Genomic DNA, 20,128 nt, shown 5'->3' on the forward strand with positions numbered 1-20,128 from the left:
GGGAACACCCCCAAGGAAGGGAGTTCCAGAAGGTGGAACCAATCACTGAGAAGGCTCTCTCTCATGCCCTTATCCAGTGAAACTGCAATGGTAGTAGGACTGAGAGAAAGCCTTCTTTTGAAGATCTTAGAGCTCTGGCTGATTTGTATTGGGAGAAATGGTCAAATGGTAAAATAGTTTAGACCTAAGCTGTAAAGGCCTTTATAGGTCATGACCAGCACTTTGAATTGTGCTCAGAAACAAACCGGTAGCCGGTGAAACTGTTTCAACATGGGAGTAAATGTAATTGGCCCCAGTCAGCATTCTGGCTGCCACTTTTTGAACCTGGGGAATTTTCAAAGTTTCCAAAGACAACTCCACTTAGAATGCATTACAGTAGTCCAAATGGGATGTATTCAAGGTAGCCAGATCCGATGTTTCAAGGAACGGGTGTAGCTGGCACACTAGTTTTAGCTGTGCAAATCCACTCCTGACCACTGCTGAAACCTTGGCATCCAAGCTCAGAATTAAGTTCAGGAGAAATCCTAAATTGCAGGTCTGAGATTTCAGGGGATAGGTAGCCTCATTCAACACAGAGTCCTTATTCTGTAATCTGCCTTACAACTGATCAGGAGCACCCCTGTCTTGTCTGGATTAAATTCAGGTTTTTTGCCCTCATCCAGTACACTACTGACAACAGACAGTTCAATATGAGACAGTTTCCTTGGAATTAGATGGGAAGGAGAGCTAGAGATGGGTGTCATCTGCATACTGGTGATACCCCCCCCCCCAAATAAACTCTCACAGGTGATCTGTCACAGTGGTTTCATGTAAATGTTAAATAGCACTGAGGGCTAATGGCTAGGGCATCAAACCAGAGTCCCCCAGCACCACTTTCTGAGTTTGCCCCTCCAAGAAGAACTAGACCCATGGTGTAACAGTGCCCCCAAGCTCCATCCTAGATGGTTGGCCCATAAGTCATGGTTGATGGTATCGAAAGCCACTGAGAAGTCCACCAGAACCAAGAGGGACAGACTCACTCTGTCCAGTTCCCTGCAAGGTGACCAAAGCTGTTTCCATCCCATAACCAAGCCTGAAGTCAGATTGAAATTGATCTAAATAATCCACTGTATCCAAAAAAAGCTTCAGAACCTTAATAATAGAGTGGGAGGACCTCATTTTCCATCTTCATGGATGAACCTTCCACTCCATGTCTGACGGGGATGTTGATGGATAACTTCCTCATCTCTGTTCTGTCTTGACCTCTCCATAGGCCTCTTCAAGCTGCTCACCCTGGAGCTAGAGGGAAACCAACTGCATGATGGGAACGTGCTCCCTACTGCCTTCAAGCCCCTGGGCAGACTCATCTATCTGCGACTGGACCGGAATCGCTTTCGGGCAATCCCATCAGGTTTGCCTGCATCCTTGCAGGTAAGATGGTGGTACTGGTGGGCAAGATCTAGCTAGCTCCCTTAGAGTCAACAGGTTTTCAAAAATGGTGATCCCTAGCAGATCACGGACATATTTTCAGCTCTAAGGTTCCTGAGTGTGAGTAGGAAGTTAATGTAGGATGGATATTAAGGCTATCAATTGGCTACTAGTCATAAGCCATGATATGTTGCTTCCATGTTCAGAGGGAGCGTATCTTGATACAGAGTGTAAAGAAGGTCAAATGTCCATTTAAGCTGTTCTCTAGCAACTGATGCATTTGAGCAGGGGTAGGCAATTGCAGTGCTCCAGATTTCTGGAGGAAGGCTGTAGCTCCCATCAGCCCTAATCAGTGTAGCCAATTATGGGAGCTGCAGTCCACAAACAGAAGATGGAAGTTACCTACCCTTCCTCTAAATGTGTAATTTGTTTGGCAACAACCTTGGTGGTCATATGTCCTTCCTCCCCCTCCTCCTTTTTTTTTTTTTTTTAAAAACAACAACAAAGAACAGACCATTTTACAAGAGATCACTCGAAGATTTTCTCCTATTTAAAGATGATTCAGTCCAAGTTTGGTTTAAAGATAAAGTATGATGAGAAGGGTCTTGGACTTGCCCATCAGTGGTTAGGACTTCGGGAACATAGTACACTGATGCACCATTAATGCTCTTCTCCAGTGTCATGAAATGCCCTGTGTTTCTATTACACTGGTGTACCATTAATGTTCTTCTCCAGTGTCATGAAATGGCCTGCGTTTCTATTACATCAGTGTACCATTAATGCTCTTCTCCACTGACATGAAATGACCTGTTTCTTTTTGAAATTATAATTATTTCTAAATTTGCATCTGAACATATAAATGAATACATGTTGCTTTAATACACATCTCTGCCTTCTTTTGTCCTCTTTTCTGGAGATGCATTTCATCTCTTGCCCCCTTTTTGACAGTTTGCAAGCGAACATCCTGTGCACAGAGGGCAAAGGCTATTGCCCTCGTGTCCTGTTTCCCAGAGGTTGATCTGCTGTGGGCTAGGATAGCCCTTTGGTCTTGTTCAGCAGCGGCTTCCTTTAATGTTCCTGACTTTAATCTCTCCTTAAAAACTACTCTGGCTCCATCCTTATTTATCTTTTGAGTTATGTGAGAGATGATGGAGACAATATGCTACAAATTTCAGAGCTTCACAGTGTGACTTTTGTGGACTTCAAAATCCATTCCCATTCTGGCTAAGGCCTCCAATGAGTTATACTGCAAAAAAGCAACATTTCTATACTTTGTGCTATATACACCCCAAATCTATCACAACTTATAGAACTGAAAACATGGACAAAGGCAGAGAAAGAGTGGTCAGGATGCAGTGAAAGGCGGGGGGGGGGGAAGCTGGAGGCCATCTTAAGAAGGCAGATTTAAAGGATTCTTCCTCTGTTCTCACTTTTTAGGAGCTGCACCTCGATTCCAACCGCATTGAGGAAGTAACTGAGAGTGTTCTTAACAAAACCCTGAATCTCACAGTGCTCGTTTTGAGCAACAACAAACTCCAGGAAGACCGTATTGCTCCACGTGCCTGGATAGACCTCCCGTGAGTAACTATAGTATTTTCAGCACTAGGGATAGAACTGAGGACTGCTGTCTCTTGGTTGGCTAAGATTGCCACAACTCTCCTCACCTCAACTCTAGAGGCTCTGCCAGGCTGGAAAAGAACACCGGTCTAGAACTACAATAACATCCAACATCCACAGAACCATTATCCCTTTATATTTTGTGCCTTTGGGTGGTCCAATAAAGGTACAGTTAGTATCCACAATTTTTTATCCACAGATTCAACCATCCACGGTTTTAAATTATTTTATAAATTCCAAAATGCAAACCTTGATTTTGCCATTTTATATAAAGAGCATCATTTCATTATACCATTATATTTAATGGGACTTGAGCATCCATAGATTTTGGTATCCGTGTGTGTGTGTGTGTGTGTCCTGGAACCAAACCTCAGCAGATACCAAGGGCCCATTGTATCACTGTTTTGTGGATTTTGGACGTTATTTTACTTTGCTATATAGCTAACACAGCTACCCCTGCATATGTTTACCCCTGCATATGTTTACCCCGAATTTGAATCAGATTTTTTTTCCTAGTCATTATAATCTTTTTCTTTTCTGGAGTCTGACTGCCTCTGCCTCTTGAAAGGTAATGTGACCTTTCAGTGCCTTTCAAGAGGCAGCGAGAGTCTATCAGGACACTGATGCTAAATGGGCATCAAACCCAGCCCTCCTAACAGACTGACCAGATGCAAGAAAGAGAGGACTCTTGAACCACTGAGCATTCTGTAGAAGAGAGACTTTTGGCTTGGCATAAAGCTAGTGTAATATAGTGGTTTGAATGTCAGACTAGGACTCTGGAAAACTAGGGTTCAAATCCAGTCTTGGCCATGGAAACCAACTTGGTGACTTTGGGCAAGTCAGAATCTTTCAGCCTCAGGGGAAGACAAAGGAAAAACCCTCTTGAAAAGATTTTGCCCAGAAAACCTTGCGATAGGTTTGTTTTGTTGTTGTGTGCCTTCAAACTGTTTCTGACTTATGGCGACCCATGGGATTTTCTTAGCAAGTTTCTTTGTTGGTTTGGGTGAGTTTGCCATTGCCTTCCCTTGAAGCTGAGAGAGTGTGACTTGCCCAAGGTTACCCAGTGGATTTCATGGCTTAGCTGAGATCCGGGCCTTGTTTAGTCTCCAGAGTCTCAGTCCAATACTCAAACCATCATGCCACACTTTGCCTTAGGGTTGCCATAAATCAAAAGTCACTTGAAGGCACACAACAGGAACAAAATTTAAGGTAAGAAAAATGAAATCTGCTGCAATTCTCCTCTTCCCAGCTCCATCTTTCCCTGTGGTTGCTCCACCTTCCCTTACACAGGCGGGATACAGATGGGCAAAAAGGGGTGTATTCATGACGTCATGAAGGTAGAGCCTTCAGACGGCCCTTACCTGAATGCCGTCATGAACACGCCCCCCGCACGCCCCAAGCGGGAAGAGGCGGCATTAAAAAGGTGCTGCTTTTTTCCGCTTCTTTTTGATTTGCGGCGTACGTGCGCAGCTCCGTATGTAAGCTGCTGCACCGGTACGTCAGAATTGCTACGCCGCAAATATAAGTTGCCTGTTTAAAAGCTCCGTGTCAGCTGCGTCACATAATGGGTCGGGGTCCGGGACATGCGTGGTTTGCAGTCAAGCTTTAATTGCAGCGTCCGCTGCCATGCAGCTGTGGAAGCTGCGGCACAGCTGTGGCGCATTTTAAGTCTCGTAACCCTAACCCTAGAGCCACTTGTGCGCATGCGTTGCTAGAATCGTGGGAAGTTGTAAGTTTTGCCGGCAGATGTTTTGGTTGTAGAAAGTGATAAGGGAAAGTTTGGAATTTAAAGTGACCCCCTACACACATTCCTGCGCCATTTTCACCTGGGAACGGGCACAGTTCGGCTGCTCCTGGCACAGCTGTGCGGCGGCTCCCCTTTGCCACCAGGCAGGATGGCTCAGCCATCCACCAGCACCCCGAAAAAAGGCAGGGGGACGTCTTGGTCTCATGCGGAGACGGCTGACCTCATAGCTATATGGTCCCAGCCAAACATTTTGCAGAAACTGGAGCAGTCCTACCTGAATGCTGACACATATCGAGAAGTGGAAGAAGCCATGAGAGCTGCTGCACCGGTACGCCAGAATTGCTACGCCACTAATTTAAGTTGCCCATTTAAAAGCTCCGTGTCTGCTGCGTCGCATAATGAGTTGGGGTCTTGGAACATGCGCAGTTTGCAGTCAGGCTTTAATTGCAGCGTCCGCTGCCATGCAGGTGTGGAAGCTGCAGCATAGCTGCAGCACATTTTAAGACTCGTAACCCTAACCCTAACCCTAACCCTAACCCTAGAGCAACATGTACGCATGCGCTGCTTGGAAAGTTTGGACTTTAAAGTGCACCCCTACACACATTCCTGTGCCATTTTCACCTAACAATAAAAAACCCCTAAAACTGTAAATATTTACATATGTACAAGGGAGGTGATGGGGGATGGCAGGGGGACAGCGGTGGCAGCGGCAACAGCTGTGGCTGTGCATTGCAGATTCAGCAGGAGCGCGGGGACCAAAGGAGAGGAGGCATCTATGATGCTGGTGACACTGGCAAAGTGCAAGCGGACAAGGATGCCAACACCAGCTGATCGCCAGCTGGCAGGAGACCACCTTTGTTGTTGGACAGAGCGGGGAAAAAAGTTTTAAAGGGGCTTGGGCACTTTAAATGTGCCCATAGGCTTTCTGCCGCCGCTGCTTAGCGCTGCAGCTGCGCAGCTGCGCATCCACCAGCCGGCAAAGGAAAAAAAAAGCCGCGGTTTGGGCCGCCCGTGCAGAAGCTGCCCCTTTCTTTGCGGCGTCTTCCGAGGCGGCGGTATAGAAGCTACGGGTCCGAAACGGACCCAGGTGAGGCGTCTTCACTGCCCCCCGTGTGGAAGCCCCGACACCTGAAGCACGTCCCCGGGGTGGGCGGTCTGGAGGCTCCGTATTCAGCAGAATACACCTCCAAGACGTCTTCCCCTGCCCGTCTGTATCCCGCCACAGTCTTCTTTTTAAAGGTCATTAGAGGGTAGTAACCTGTTACCCAGGCTGTTTCATATAAATTTTGGAATCAATGATAACCCTTGGATGACCCCTGGCCAGACTCCTAGCCGGTCTGCCATTACTGGCAAAGCGAGAGGACATGTACACATCCCCTAAGGGAGTTCCCATATTAACATCTCAGAGGGTCCAGGGAAGTCGCATGAAGGGATTATCTCAAGGCTGGGAAGAGTGAAAGGATTGCCTTCCCTGAAGCTATCAACCTCCTCCTCGAACCTATTGTCCGAGAGGCATAAGCCCTTTATACTATCTAAAGCAGACATCCAGGTGAAAAGAAAATCTTTAGAACACCTTTGTTTCGGCCAAGCCAGCCTCTTTTGCCTAAGGCCAGATTTGGCCTATAAAAAGTCCCCACTTTGGCTGCTCAGCGCGCCATTTACAAGGTCTACTTACTCCACGTCAGTCAGACCTCTGTTTTGGTAGCCGGCATTTCTGCTCAAACCCAGGTTGCGGAGCAGGCTTGTCTCACTGTCCATCACCCCATTCGCTTCCCGGAGGGAATCTACATTCTGGTAAGCATCTCCATTAGTAACGCCTGAAATCTGTTCCTATTATCCAACCCTAATTTTCCTGAGTCCTGAGTGTGTGTGTGAGTGTATGCGCAACGCATGTGTTTTTCCCCAATTCAATAAATTAGACATCTAGTTATTAATATCCGTCTCAGCTTTATTTATTGGGATCCCCTGGTCTACTCCGTATACAAATCGGGAGGGCGATTTCGGTGGGCTCTTGTGGCCAGCCCCTCTTGCAATATTTGAGCTAATAACAACATAATAAAATTCCCCTAAACGGACCCTTGGCTACAAACCATAGTTCAGGAATCCTGAGGAAGGGTTTTATGTTTTTCTCCTCCCTTTTGCCTTTACAGGAAGTTGGAGGCACTGGATCTGTCCCACAACCGCTTGGCACACGTGCCCTCGTTCCTGCCCCGGCACCTGAAGCAGTTAACCCTGCATCACAACTACATAGAACGTATCCCTGGCTATGTCTTTGCCCACATGAAGCCAGGACTGGAATTCCTGCATCTCTCACACAATGTCTTGCAGGATGATGGCATCCATGCAGTCTCCTTCTTGGGGCTCTACCGCTCGCTCGCGGAACTGCTCTTGGACAATAACCAGCTCCAGTCCATTCCTCGTGGCATTTTGAACTTAAAGGGCCTTCAGGTTCTGCGACTGAGCCACAATCGTATCAGGTAAAAAGAAATGTCCGTCTACTCTGGCTGAGGAATGATTGCCTTGCATTTTACTCCAGGGCTACACTGCACCCATCTGTATAGAGGAAGAAGCCTAAATAACCTGAAGGCACCAGATCCTGACCTATCTTGGAAGCTAAGCAGAGTCAGGCCTGGTTGGTATTTCAATGGGGGACTGCCAAGCAAAACCAGGTGGTGTAGGCTATATGAGAAGAAGGCAATGTTAAACCAGTTCTGAGTACTCCTTAAGAAAACCATGTAAAATTCATGAGGTCACCATAAGTCAACAGGTGACTTGAACACACACACACACACACTCGAAACCTGTGGCCTTACATACACACACACACACACACATGCCGAATCACTCTAAAGGCACTCCCCCTCCGCTAGTATGGCTTCTCTGACCTGGCCTTTTGGAAATTATAGTCTGGAGCTACATGACATAGTTATTGTGGAGGGTTTCTGAGGTAACACCTCTTGCTCTAAGTCAGATCTCTGTAAATGTCCTTCTTCTCTCTCCTTGGGCAGAAACATCCCTCTGAACTCTGTCTGTGACACTCGTGTGGCGGAGGACTCCAACATTGTGTCAATGCACCTGGAAAACAACTTGATTGACCGCCGCCGCATCCCACCAACGGCCTTCTCCTGCATCAAAGCCTATCACAGTGTTGTACTACGGCCACAGGAGAACGAAGAGGAAGACTACTAAGGAGACACTCCTGCCAGATCCTTCCCAAGAGCTGTGAAGGGCTCACAAAACTATGGGAGAAAAATGTCCCACCTGTCCTGGGGATGGTTATAGGGGAAGAGGCTCTTGCTCTTCAGGATTTTACAGTGTTAGCAGGGGGCAAGAAATGATGTACCTGTCCAAAACTCTCTTCTCTATGGGTGCATCTACACTGTAGAAACAATGCAGTTTGACGCCACTTTACGTGCTGCAGCTCCAACCTATAGAATCCTGGGATTTGTAGCTTTACAAGGGCTTTCACCTTCTCCGCCAGAGAGTGCTGGTGCTTCACAAAACTACAAATCCCAAGATTCTGTAAGATGGCAGTTAAAGTGGTGTCAAGCTGCATTATTTCTACAGTGGAGATGCAACCTCCAACTGTTGTTTCATATTCCTTCCTTCTTTGAAAGGTACACCTTTTGGGGCCATTCTTATAAATTGCTAGTTTTCTTGTAATGAGAGAGTGTGGTAAACCTATGGTGGGTCTTATCTGCCTGCTTTTACAAATATATTAATGTGGAAGATCAGGTAAGCACCCAGGCCAATACTGAACATCTGTAAAACCACACTGATTTTCTCCTCCAGCTTCTTAAGCTCCCTATCCTTCACCTTGCCCAAGGCCCCATCTTCTTTCAGTCTCAAAGATGCTATAAGATTTCTCTACATACTGATTCTACAGACTAACACGGCTATATTTTGTATTCTACCACTTAAAAGTGTGTGTGTGTGTGCCTTCAAGTAGCCTGTTCACTTATGGTGACCTCATGAATTTCGTAGGGTTTTCTTAGGCAAGGAATACTCAGTCAGAGGTGTTTTTCCCAGTTAGCCCTACTCTCTGCAATAGCTGATTATCTTGCTGCAGTAGAGCTGTAGCATACATATCCTCCTGTTTTCCTATTTCCTTACAAAGAGTGGTTTTCTTATTTCCTTACAAATTCATATATTCAACAGTGTGTTCACTCAGATATTCATCTCTCATTCTGTCTTCCATAAGTAGATAGACATCCATCTAAGAAGCTATGGCCTGTTACAGACTGCCAAAATAAAGCTGCTTCGGATCTCTTTGGAGGTATGCTGTTTAAATGATGCACGCACCCTAAGAATCTGGAAGCTGCACCAAAAGCTGCACTCCAGTGCTTAAGAATTGAGTGTGGCTTTGGTGTGACCTCCGGACCCTTAGGACCCATGCATCATTTAAACAGCATACCTCCAAAGAGACCCGAAGCAGCTTTATTTTGGCAGTCTGTAACAGGCCTAAGTGACTATTATTTCACACTTTTAGGTGTTCCCACACACTACCATGCATATGCTCCTCCCATGACACATTTCCATATCATCCAATTCTTCCAGTTTGGTAGGGAAAGTCCCAATTACAGTAATCCTGTATCATCCAACTTTCTCCAGCTGCTTTTAAAATGTTCCATTTTCTCTCTCCTCCTCCCACTTTTCTGGTCATCCTTAGCTTACTTCCATTGCTACAAACTTAATTCAAAGTGCAAAAATACAGTGGGCCCTTACTTTGAGAGTTTGATTCCAGGATCCCCTATGGATACCAAAATCTGTGGATGCTCAAGTCCCATTAAATACAATGGCATAATAAAACCGTGTCCCTTGTATAAAATGGCAGTATTTTCAAGCTGTGGATGCTTGAATTCATGGATAAAGAATCTGTGGATATGGAGGGCTGACTGTAGTTTTCACTGAATTAATTCAGCAGGGAGGAGAAGGGGGTTGGTGGAATCTTGCCCTTCCTACTAGGCCCAGGCAAAAGCAAACTGCAGCAGTCTCTTGTAGCTTGTTTGTTCTTCCTCACTGGTAGTATTTGTATCTTGACCACACTCTCACGTTTCTTGACCCCATATGCCCTTGTCTTCATCTGTGAAATCTTGAAGGGTATATATTCCCCACATGTATTTGTATATCTAGTTAATCACTTCCATATCTAACCACCAATCAGCAAGTACAGATGTACACTGGGTGGGAGAGATGTATCGCTATTTAGCCATTAACATGGGATAGAGGGAAGGATGTTCTGAAGAAGTCATGGAGAAATTATGGCCTGAATCCTGGTGGTAGTCCCAACTAGCAAAAGCTTCCTGCATGAACAGGATATACAAAAGTATCATTGATTCATCCTTCAACATTTGATTCAACTCCAGATTGGTACTACCAGTAGAATTCAAGATGATGTATTTATACTATGTAGGATTCTTTTTTTAAAAAAAAACAATGAACAATTGATTGATTAATTAATTAAGGAAGAGGAAGGCAATGGCAAATCTCCTCTGACTGAAGTGTCAAGTATAATATATTGTAGTTTGAGTGTTGGGCTAGGACTCTAGGGTCCAAATCCCCTTCAGCCATGGAAAACACATTGGGTGATCTTGGATAAGTCACACTCTCAACTTCAGGGAAAGGCAAAAACAACCCCTCTCTGATCAAACCATGCTTAGAAAATCCTTTGATGACACTTTAAAGTGCATGATTCTTAAATGAAGGATAATCCCCCATAAACTGTTTACCCCAGTATGATATGGATGAAGGTGTTTATTTGAGAAATAAAAACCTAGAAACCTGGTCAACCATCACCAATAAATTTTCATTAGTTTTATAGAACATATTTGGTCCAAACTATGCTTTGGAGAAAATTTATGGGATTGTGAAAGGTGCAGGGGAGAAGGAAAGAGATACTGAGTCGTATTGAGGCTATAATATGGTAAAGAACAGGAACAAGGCTTAGAAAACCTACCTTTTGGACTCCAACTCCCAGAATCTTACCTAGTCACTGGCCATATTGATTACAGGATTCTGGGACTTATAGTGTTCCCTCCAAAGTAAATTTTCCAAATAAAGACTAACTCTTTTCCATCTTGGGTCTATTCACATCGGTTATTCACACAGCCAACGAAGCAAATCTATTAGGAAAACTCGGGGGGGGGGGGGATAAGATTGATTATCTTGGGTTAAGTGGGGGTTTGGATGCATTCCAAATGCATCTGAACAACAAAGATTCAACCCAGATTCTACCAGGATTGTTTTTGCCATCTGAATAACCTTTCAGTTTCCTAATGCAAATCTCTTTCTTGAAGCTGCTATTAGCAGCAGAGGGAAATAAATTTTTGTAATTAGTTTTCTGTGAATATGATGTCCAGATGAGAGCTTGTCTTAAAGCCTCAGAGCTACACCAGGTCAATAGTTTCATTTGTGTTAATAATTTTCCTTCAGTACAATGTCACATCACTGACTATCAATCATTCTGCATTGCTCTGATTACTCATATTCAAAGTTTGTTTATCCAGTAAATGTCTTTAAAGTATCTGATGTTCTGTCCCCCCTCTCCCCTGTATTTCTTAATGGACCTTACAAACTCTTCTTCTAGTTTTATATGCAACTGTTCTGCTTTTTCAATTTGTTAAATATGTTTTTAAATACTTTTCAGTAAAAAAAAAAAGTTAAGATGTTAGTTTCTTCTTAAATTCATTTATCAAGTATTATGGTTGCTTCTAAGTAATCAGGATATATCTCAAAGCTTAAATAAACACTGACTAATTTGAGAGCGGGAAGGGCAAATTTAAAGAATCTCAGAAAATATGAAGCAGCAACTACTTTTCTTGACTCAAGTGTCTGTAATTAGGGTCCCCAGATCTCAAAGAATTTCAGATTTCAAGAAAACAGATTCCACCTAAACATTAGGAAGAACATTTTTACTATATAAGAAGCTCAACAGTAGAACAGATTGCATTAGAGGCTGTTGGACTCTCCATCTTTGGAGGCCTTTAAGCAGAGGTTGGATGGGCATATTTCAGGAGCACCTTAGCATGGCAAGGGGTTGAATTAGACGACCCTTGTAGCCCCTTCCAACTTGAAGATTTTATGATTCAGGACCTGCTCCTTTTTCTCCAGTCTTCATGGTGAGGGAAAGGAATCTGTTTGTACCTCATTTCATTCCTCAGCAACCGCTGGCCATCTCACGATCCACAGACAGCATGCTGAACCACTTCCATCTCACAGTGTCCCCTGATATGAATTTGAACCTCTGCTTTTGGAATTGGTACAGTATCACCCTCTGCAATCCCTAAAGTTGCTATCTGCTACCATCTTTTATATCATTATATCACGTATTGTGTCTGCAAGGTCTTGTCCAGCAGAGCTCTTCATGGTGGTTAAAAAAATAACTCCCACTCTGAATCCTCTTTTAGAACCCACCAAAGCCTGCTGAGATGCATTTAATGATTTTTTTGCAGGTAAAATCTCTCAGATAAGAGTTGATTTGGACGCGAGCATTATGGCAGAAACAATAAGAGAGGTTTCCAGTGACTCAGTGGATAATGTTATACTGGATCACTTTGAGTTTGTAAATACCAATGAAGTGGACAAGCTTCTTGGAGGCATGAGGAGAACAACATGCCCTCTTGACTCTTGCCCTTCATGGTTCACTGCCCAGGGGGTGATGCTGTAAAAACCTTATTACAATCTATAATCAATGCATCCTTCAGGGAGGGTAAATTTCCATCCAGTTTAAAACAAGTGGTGTTTAAAGCACCAGCTCCAAGCCGTCTTGGAGAAAGCCAGTTATCTAGATCCATATCAAATCGGCTTTAGGATGGGATACGGAATAGAGACTGCCATGGTCACCTTAGTCGATCATCTCCATCTGGGTATCGACAGGGGAAGTGTGACCCTGTTGGTGCTCTTGGACCTCTCAGCAGCCTTCGATACCATAGACCAGGGGTAGGCAACCTTTTTGACCCGGGGGCTGGGTTGCTGTCCCTCAGACAACTGGGGGGGCCGAAGCCAAAAAATAAATAATTTAAAAAATTATATAAATAAATAAACCGGGACAAATGTAGGGCAAAATTTTCAAATGGAGGACACTTTTTTTTTTAAAAATGGAAGACACGTGAAAAAATTTGCTAATTTTTTAAAAAATGTTAATATAAATGCATGTTTCTGAGGCTTCTATAGACAATTGCCCCCCTTGCCCTCACGTGAGAGGCCAAAGGCCCCGGCGGCAATCGGTGGCAGGACTGGGCTGGGGCCGGTCCCAAGGCCTCACCGGGCCGCATCTGGCCCGCGGGCCGCAGGTTGCCTACCCCTGCCATAGACCATGGTATCCTTCTGAATGCCTGGGAGAGTTAGGAATTGGGGGCACTGCATTGCACTGGTTCCGTTCCTATCTCTTGGGCAGATTCCAGATGGTGATGCTGGGAGACAGTTGCTCCTCTAAAGGGGAATTAAAATCTGGCATCCCCCAGAGTGCAATTCTGTCTCTCATGCTGTTCAACATTTACATGAAGCTGCTGGGTGAGATCATCCGGAGACATGGGATGTGTTACTAGTATGCTGATGACACTCAAATATGTTTCTCTATGTCTCTGACTGCTGCAGTGACTAAGGATGGCATCTCTTTTCTGAATGACTTTTGGGTCAGTAATGGACTGGATGAGGGAAAACAAACTCAGGTTGAATCCAGAGAAAACGGAGGTACTTGCGATAGGAACCCCTGACCCAGGGAAGGAATTTTGTCAACTGGTCCTCAATGGTGTCATATTTCCCCTAAAGGACTGTGTTCGCAGCTTGAAAGTGCTCCTGGACTTGTCCCTTCAGCTGTCATCTCAAATAGATGTGACGGCCAGGAGCACTTGCTATCAGCTCCAGTTGATACGCCAGCTGCATCCCTACCTGAAGAGACTTTGAAGCATTGGTACATGCGCTGGTAACCTCTAGTCTTGATTTCTGCAATGCGCTCTATATGGGGCTGCCCTTGTACCAAGTCCGGAAGCTTCGGTTGGTTCAAAATATGGCAGCCAGATTGGTCACCGGTACATTGAGGTTTGACCACATAACTGGTACAAAAAAAACCTTCAATGGCTGCCGATTAGCTTCTGGGTGCAGTACAAGGTGTTGGTTATCACCTTTAAAGCCCTACATGGCTTGGGCCCAGGTTACTTGCGGGAACACCTCTCCCTATATAGTCCACCCCGCACTCTCAGAACTTCTGGGAAGCATTTACTACAACCACATAAGACTAAATTGGTTTCCACTTCCCAGAGGACTTTTGTCTTGACCGCTCCTAAATTATGGAATGACCTGCGGGAGGAGATCTGTCACATCACCACCTTAGATGTTTTTAAGAAAGCTGTCAAGATGGATCTCTTCTGACGGGCCTTCCCATATGACCGTGTAAATAGCTTTATCCACCTCTATACTCCAATAATTGATTATGTATGATAAGACTTTTTAATTTTTAATTTGTTTATTGTATTATGGGGGTTAAGTTTGTGGGAATTATTAGTATTGTCTAGATTTATATTATGTTGTATGATTCGTTTGTATTTTATCTGGTTGTAATCCTGCTTTGATCCGTAGGGAGTGGCAGGACATATAAATAAATTATTTTATTATTATTATTATCATTAGTTCTTGAATGTGTGTGCGCGTGTGTGTAAGCGTGCTTTTCTGTGACTGGTTATTCCCTGTTATCTACAAATAAAACTACATTTGGATCTTGCATTCTGGAGTTCTGTTTCTCAGAACCGATATACACAGGCTTTTAGTTACCCAAAGCCCTTTCAGCAGCTTTGAGCTATTAAAATCCCCTATTAAATATTGATTGTGGGTGCCCTTTGGGACCCTGACATTTTGGGTAACACATCTCTGGGCCTGGCAACCCTACCTGTAACACCTCTTGGAGAGTTAAAAACAAGACAGCACAGCTGCATTTCATGAATAATGAAGATGCTCCAGTGAAAAGGCCCAAAAAAGAAAAAGAAAGTTTCTTAGTAAATGGGGCTTCAGCTCTTCTGCACAAGCTGTTCCAAACACTGCATGTGTGCACTGCAAGGGAAAATTGAAATATATTAAAAATATGTCAGAGCTGAAGGATGGCTTTGCTGACACTCTTGAAAGAGATTAACTGCAACTGTTTCTACTTGCCAGAAAGAGAGAGAAAAGAAAGGGGGGGGGGATATATACTGTATTCCGTCCATGCATTTCAATTTCAATGCAAAAGACCAAATGTTCTGTACTGCAGAAAATGCTGTCAATAAAAAATATTCAAATGTCTAGGTTTTGCAAATGTCAAATGAACAAGTTCATTTGGGATTCTGGCTGCACAACAGCTGGATGTTGTGTTGCAAAGTTGGGCCCTCTTTTTGGTCTTATTTAATTTTCTGATGTTCCACATAGTAAAAATGAAGTTTCCTTCTTTTTAAAATATTTTTCTACAGAGCTCTTGAATTAAATATCTTGTCAAAATTCAGCCAATTAACAGATTTAAAAAAAATTTAAATGATAGTTTTGTGCTTGTTGATTTTCAAACTTTTCTCACGTATATGCTTCCACCTCCAATCTGATCAGTCTAATTTTCTTACACCTTTGGACCAACATGAGAAGACTGTGATGAGCTCAGTCTTCTGATATCTTTTTCTTTGGAAGATTAAGAGGCTTAGGGAAGGTTTGTCTTAAGGCCATACTTCTAGAGAACTAGGGTGGCGTAACTATTTCCACCATGATATAACTCTTTCCAACATCACCCAAATATAACCTGCCTTCACCTTACCTCGACATAATAAACTCTGTCTATATATCCGAGCCAACATAATGCAGTGGTTTGAATGTTGGACTAGGACTGCAGGGGACTAGGGCCTGAATTCCCACTCAGTCATGGTAACCTACTGGGTACATCTTCCAACTGCCCTAATTTGGCAGGGACAGTTTGAATCAGTGGCGTCACTAGAGTTGGTGTCACCCAGTCCAGTAACTCATGATCTCACCTCCCCACTGACCTTCTCCCACACCACACCATACAGAATCCTTAGTAATGTTTTTTGTACTAATGGTACTCATAAATCCTAATTGCCATATATCACGGAATGTAATGGAAATAGTTGTGACATAAACATAAATTGCTTTAAAATGAGTTCAAAGTGCAAAAGTAGTTTGCATTCAATTAACATGAGGGAGCGGAAGAGAGGAGAGGGGAGAATTTTGCCCTGCCCAGTGGATTCAGGCAAAAGCAAACAGTTAAATCCTCCTCCTTCCTTGCCTATACTTCCTCATTAATAACTTTTGCCATCTTGACCACACTAAGGTTGCTTGACCACGTGTGCCCCATTTTTAATCTTTGAAATGTTGCAGTTATGTGGGTATCCTTGGGCAAGTCACACTATCTCAGCCTCATGAGAAGGCAATGGCAGGGTGACCAGACATCCTCCTTTTCCAGGATACGTCTACATTTCAACTTTCTGTCCAGGAGGAATTTCACAATGTCCTCCACTCTGAGCATAGTTTTACAGTATGTTTTTAGCTTTTATTTGGTCATGGCCACGATTTTTTCGTGAATGTCCTACATTCTGCGGTGCCTTGTCGTCCTTTGTAGTGAGGATATCTGGTCACCTGGGCAATGGCAAATCTCCTCCAAAGAAATCTTGTCAAGAAAAGCCCATGATATAATTGGAAAGTGACTTGAAGGCACAGAACAGAAACAAATCTATGTTGAACCCCTGGATCCAGCAACAAGAGTCAGGCACAAAAGTAGGCTCAGGATCAAAGAATTCTCAGGAATTTGTTCTGAGTATCAAAACTGAACAGCACTCACTGTCTTCTTATACACAACCCCCTTCCCACACTTGTGGTTGCCCTGAGCATTTTTTAAATTTCAACAGCATAATCTGAGCGATTGAGTAAGGGAGGATGGATTATACTGCCGTTGCTATTGTTAAACTATTGGAAGTCAGAAATCCTTGTGAATCTGCTACAAATCACCCTATGTTTTACCAGCAGATCCAGACCTGCTTTCTGCAAAGTGGCCTTCGTGCTTCTCCAGCAGGCATTTTCATAAAAGGCAGAGGGAAGAAAGTGCAACTTTAGTTTCTCAGCTAACAAGCTAAAGGCACATTTTTGGGCCCTTTTGACCACACAGTTTTTTGTTCTGCTTGCACTGGGAATGGCTTGGTGGGGGCAGGGAGCTCAGTGACGCAGCCTCCAAAGCTGGTTCCAATTTGCAAGGCGCAGGGTTGGCTTGGAGTGGGGTGGGGGGAATAGGACTGGAGGGAGCACAGCAAGCCCCAGCCAAAGCCAACATTTGCTGCTGCCCCCCCTGACCTTCTCAAAAACAGGAAGTGCCTTTGTTATGATCCAGATCAGAGGGAGATTGTAGCTGCAAGCTGGGCATTAACTGTTCCTGGCTCTTGACGGGTCCCTCATGGGAGCCTGGCTTTAGCGAAGGGAGGGATAGAAGCAAAGTCAGCTCAGAGAATGTAGGATTTTTGGGACTGCATGAATATTGACCTACTAGCAGAATGCATCACAGACTTGGAACAATCACTAAAGAAAGTCCAAAGAAGAAAGTACAAAGGCAGGCCTAATGTTAACCATAAAGAAAACAACAATAATGACCATGGCTGTTGTTGTTGTGTGCCTTCAAGTGTGCCTTCAAGTAGTTTCCGATTTATGATGACCCTAAGGCCATATCGTAGAGAGCGAGTGTAGTGCAGTGGTTTGAGCGTTGGATTAGGAGACTGGGGGACCAGGGTTTGAATCCCAGGTCAACCATGGAAACCCACTGGGTGACCTTGGGCAAGTCACACACTCTCAGCCTCAGAGGATGGATTGGCAAACCCCCTCTGAACAAATCTGGCCAAGGAAACCCCATGATAGGATTGCCTTGGGGTTGCCATAGGTCAGAAATGACTTGAAGGCACACAACACACACAAGGCTATATCACGGGGTTTTCTTGGCAAGATTTGTTCAGAGGAAGTTTGTCATTGCCATCTTCTGAGGCTGAGAGAGTGTGACTCACCCAAGGTCAACTAGTGAGTGGGCTTCCATGGCCCAGCTGGGATTCAAACCCTGGTTTCCAGAGTCTTAGCCCAGCACTCAAACTACTACACCACACTGGCTACTTAAATTCAACCTAGATAACAAGGAAATCAAAATAGTTAAAGATTTCCCATATCTTGGCTCAAATGGGAAGGGCAGCTAGGAAAGAACTAGACAAAATCCTAAAGTGCAAAGATATACAGCTGAAGTTAGAATCATCCAAACCATTTTATTCCCCATCACCATATACAGAAATGAGAGTTGGACAGTGAAGAAAGCAGATAGGAAAAAAAATGATTTGAGATGTGGTGCTGGAGAAGCGTAATGAGGATACTGTGGATGGCCAAAAAGACAAACAAGTGAGTCCTAGGAAGATATCAAGCCTGAACTCTGCCTCGAAGGCAAGATGACTACTGTAAGTTGAGGCTGTTGTACTCAGCTACTAGAATAGACAAGTGATGCTGGGGAAGGTAGAGGGCAATAGAAAAAGAGGAAGACCATATGTGAGATGGATAGACTCAGTCAGGGAGACCATGGACCTGAGCTTCCAGGACCTGAGCAGGGAGGTAGAGAATAAAGAGTCTTGGAGACATCTCATTCACAGGGTCACCATGAGTCGAGGTTGACTCGAAGGCAGCTAACAACAACATGAGTATTCACGAGGGGAGGAGACAGATGGGGTGCCAGCCATGACAAATAGTGCAGGAAGGGGTCTTGTTATAACATACCTGAGATATTGACATACAAGGATTTATTTATTTTTTACATTACACACTCAGAACAGATTCTCTTATGCCAGTACCTGGAAAATCTACCTTTGTGGACTCCAGTTCACAGCACCTTCAACCCATGCCAGTATGATCAGTCATCCACTTGGCTGTGGGATGTTTTGAAGCTGACTTCCAAAAAGGAACACTTCTGAGCTCTGACTTATGCACACCTTTACCCACTCTCTGGCGGTTTGTGTTTTATTATGTTCTTATTACATTTGGAATCATAGAATAACGAACCATATAACAAACAAAGCAAACAATATCAAAACTTTTAAATTCAATACTGTATCAAACAACAAATGAACCCCCTTTTTGTGTTTTGTGACCAGAGCTTGAAAGTCCCCCACCACCAATAATGATGATATAACAATATTACATTGTGATTGTAAAGTGATGAGAAATCAATTCTTTTGTGGAGTTACTGTGACTTTTAAACTGAAGTTTGTTTTCACTGGGCTATGACTTCACAACACGGCAGAGAAGGAATATTTTATGGTACAAGTGTTGGCTCAGTTTGTGCCTTGTGCTGATTCCTTGTGTGTTGTCGGAGTTGTTAAACGTGGCAGTAATGTGGGCAGGACAAGTGTCTGGTTTGTAGCCCAAGCTAGTGGCTTGCAGTATCCCAATTTTCCAAAGCAATAAGGTAACTAGTTACTTTTCAGAAGCAGCAGAGATGAACAACTATATAAATGGTAACCAGAATGGCAACCAGTTACTTTTGGCCACTGGAATGGCAACTTAACTAAATACTTTTTAAAAGGTAACTTTCCAATCTCTGTGATTTACACAATTCACTTGGCATTCTGAGATTAGGGGCTCTGTAGAATTTTGGATCTGTTTTCAAAGGAAGCAGGCAGAGAGAGAGCAAAAGCACTGAACAATAAGACAAAACAGTGTACATTGACACCCAGAACAAGGCATGATACTGACTTACCAATAGGGATGCAAATCTTCATTTATTTTATGAACACATGCATGAATCAAGACTTTCAAAAGTTATCTGCCCACTAGCCAAGATTATGAAACCTTGTGCACTTTGTTTTGCATTTTTGAACTTTTTGGGGAAATGCCCTTTACATAAAAACACTTTTTTCCCTTTAGCAAGAAAGGACATTCTTGCACAAAACCCCACAATATTTTGTTAGAAAACCAATTCTTTCTGTGCAATCTTTTATACAATTTCCCTCCCAAAGCCTCCAAATGTGAAAAATCTCACTGCTGTTGATAACAGCTGGGAATATTCTTTCACTCTTACCCACCAATGTACAGGATTCATCTTTTGGTATATTGATAGAAACACTTGAACACTGATGTTACGTGCACTCTATGCATGGCTTTCCTTAGGCAGACCAGGTTCTGTGGTGAGGAAGAAAAGAAGATGCATGCCTTGTCATTGAATAATGAGAGAAAAATAAGTGAGTCAGGGGAACTATTATTTGGAAATGGGGCAGCAGTGGGTTTAATTGTGCACACTAGTGTACACAATTACTCATATATACATTCATCCTCCACACACCATTTTTAAATCACCCTCCCGAAAACATTTTTAAACAT

At 43.7% G+C, this 20,128-nt stretch overlaps 1 protein-coding gene across 1 annotated transcript in view; it reads left to right on the plus strand.

The window, feature by feature from the left end:
- LOC149322990 (uncharacterized) overlaps positions 1-8,148 on the plus strand; it is a 28,104-nt gene extending 19,956 nt beyond the window's left edge. Inside the window, exons 6-9 of the mRNA XM_089509759.1 lie at positions 1,253-1,410; positions 2,845-2,984; positions 6,922-7,248; positions 7,780-8,148. Of these exons, the coding sequence (XP_089365885.1) occupies positions 1,253-1,410; positions 2,845-2,984; positions 6,922-7,248; positions 7,780-7,960 (806 nt within the window). The 3' untranslated portion in view covers positions 7,961-8,148. The remainder of the gene's footprint in view (positions 1-1,252; positions 1,411-2,844; positions 2,985-6,921; positions 7,249-7,779) is intronic.
- Positions 8,149-20,128: the final 11,980 nt, after the last annotated feature.

This window comes from Sceloporus occidentalis, unplaced genomic scaffold (genome assembly GCF_023333645.1).
Source record: "Sceloporus occidentalis isolate IW3139 unplaced genomic scaffold, rSceOcc1.0.p SCAF_1, whole genome shotgun sequence".
Taxonomy (NCBI): Eukaryota; Metazoa; Chordata; class Lepidosauria; order Squamata; family Phrynosomatidae; genus Sceloporus; species Sceloporus occidentalis.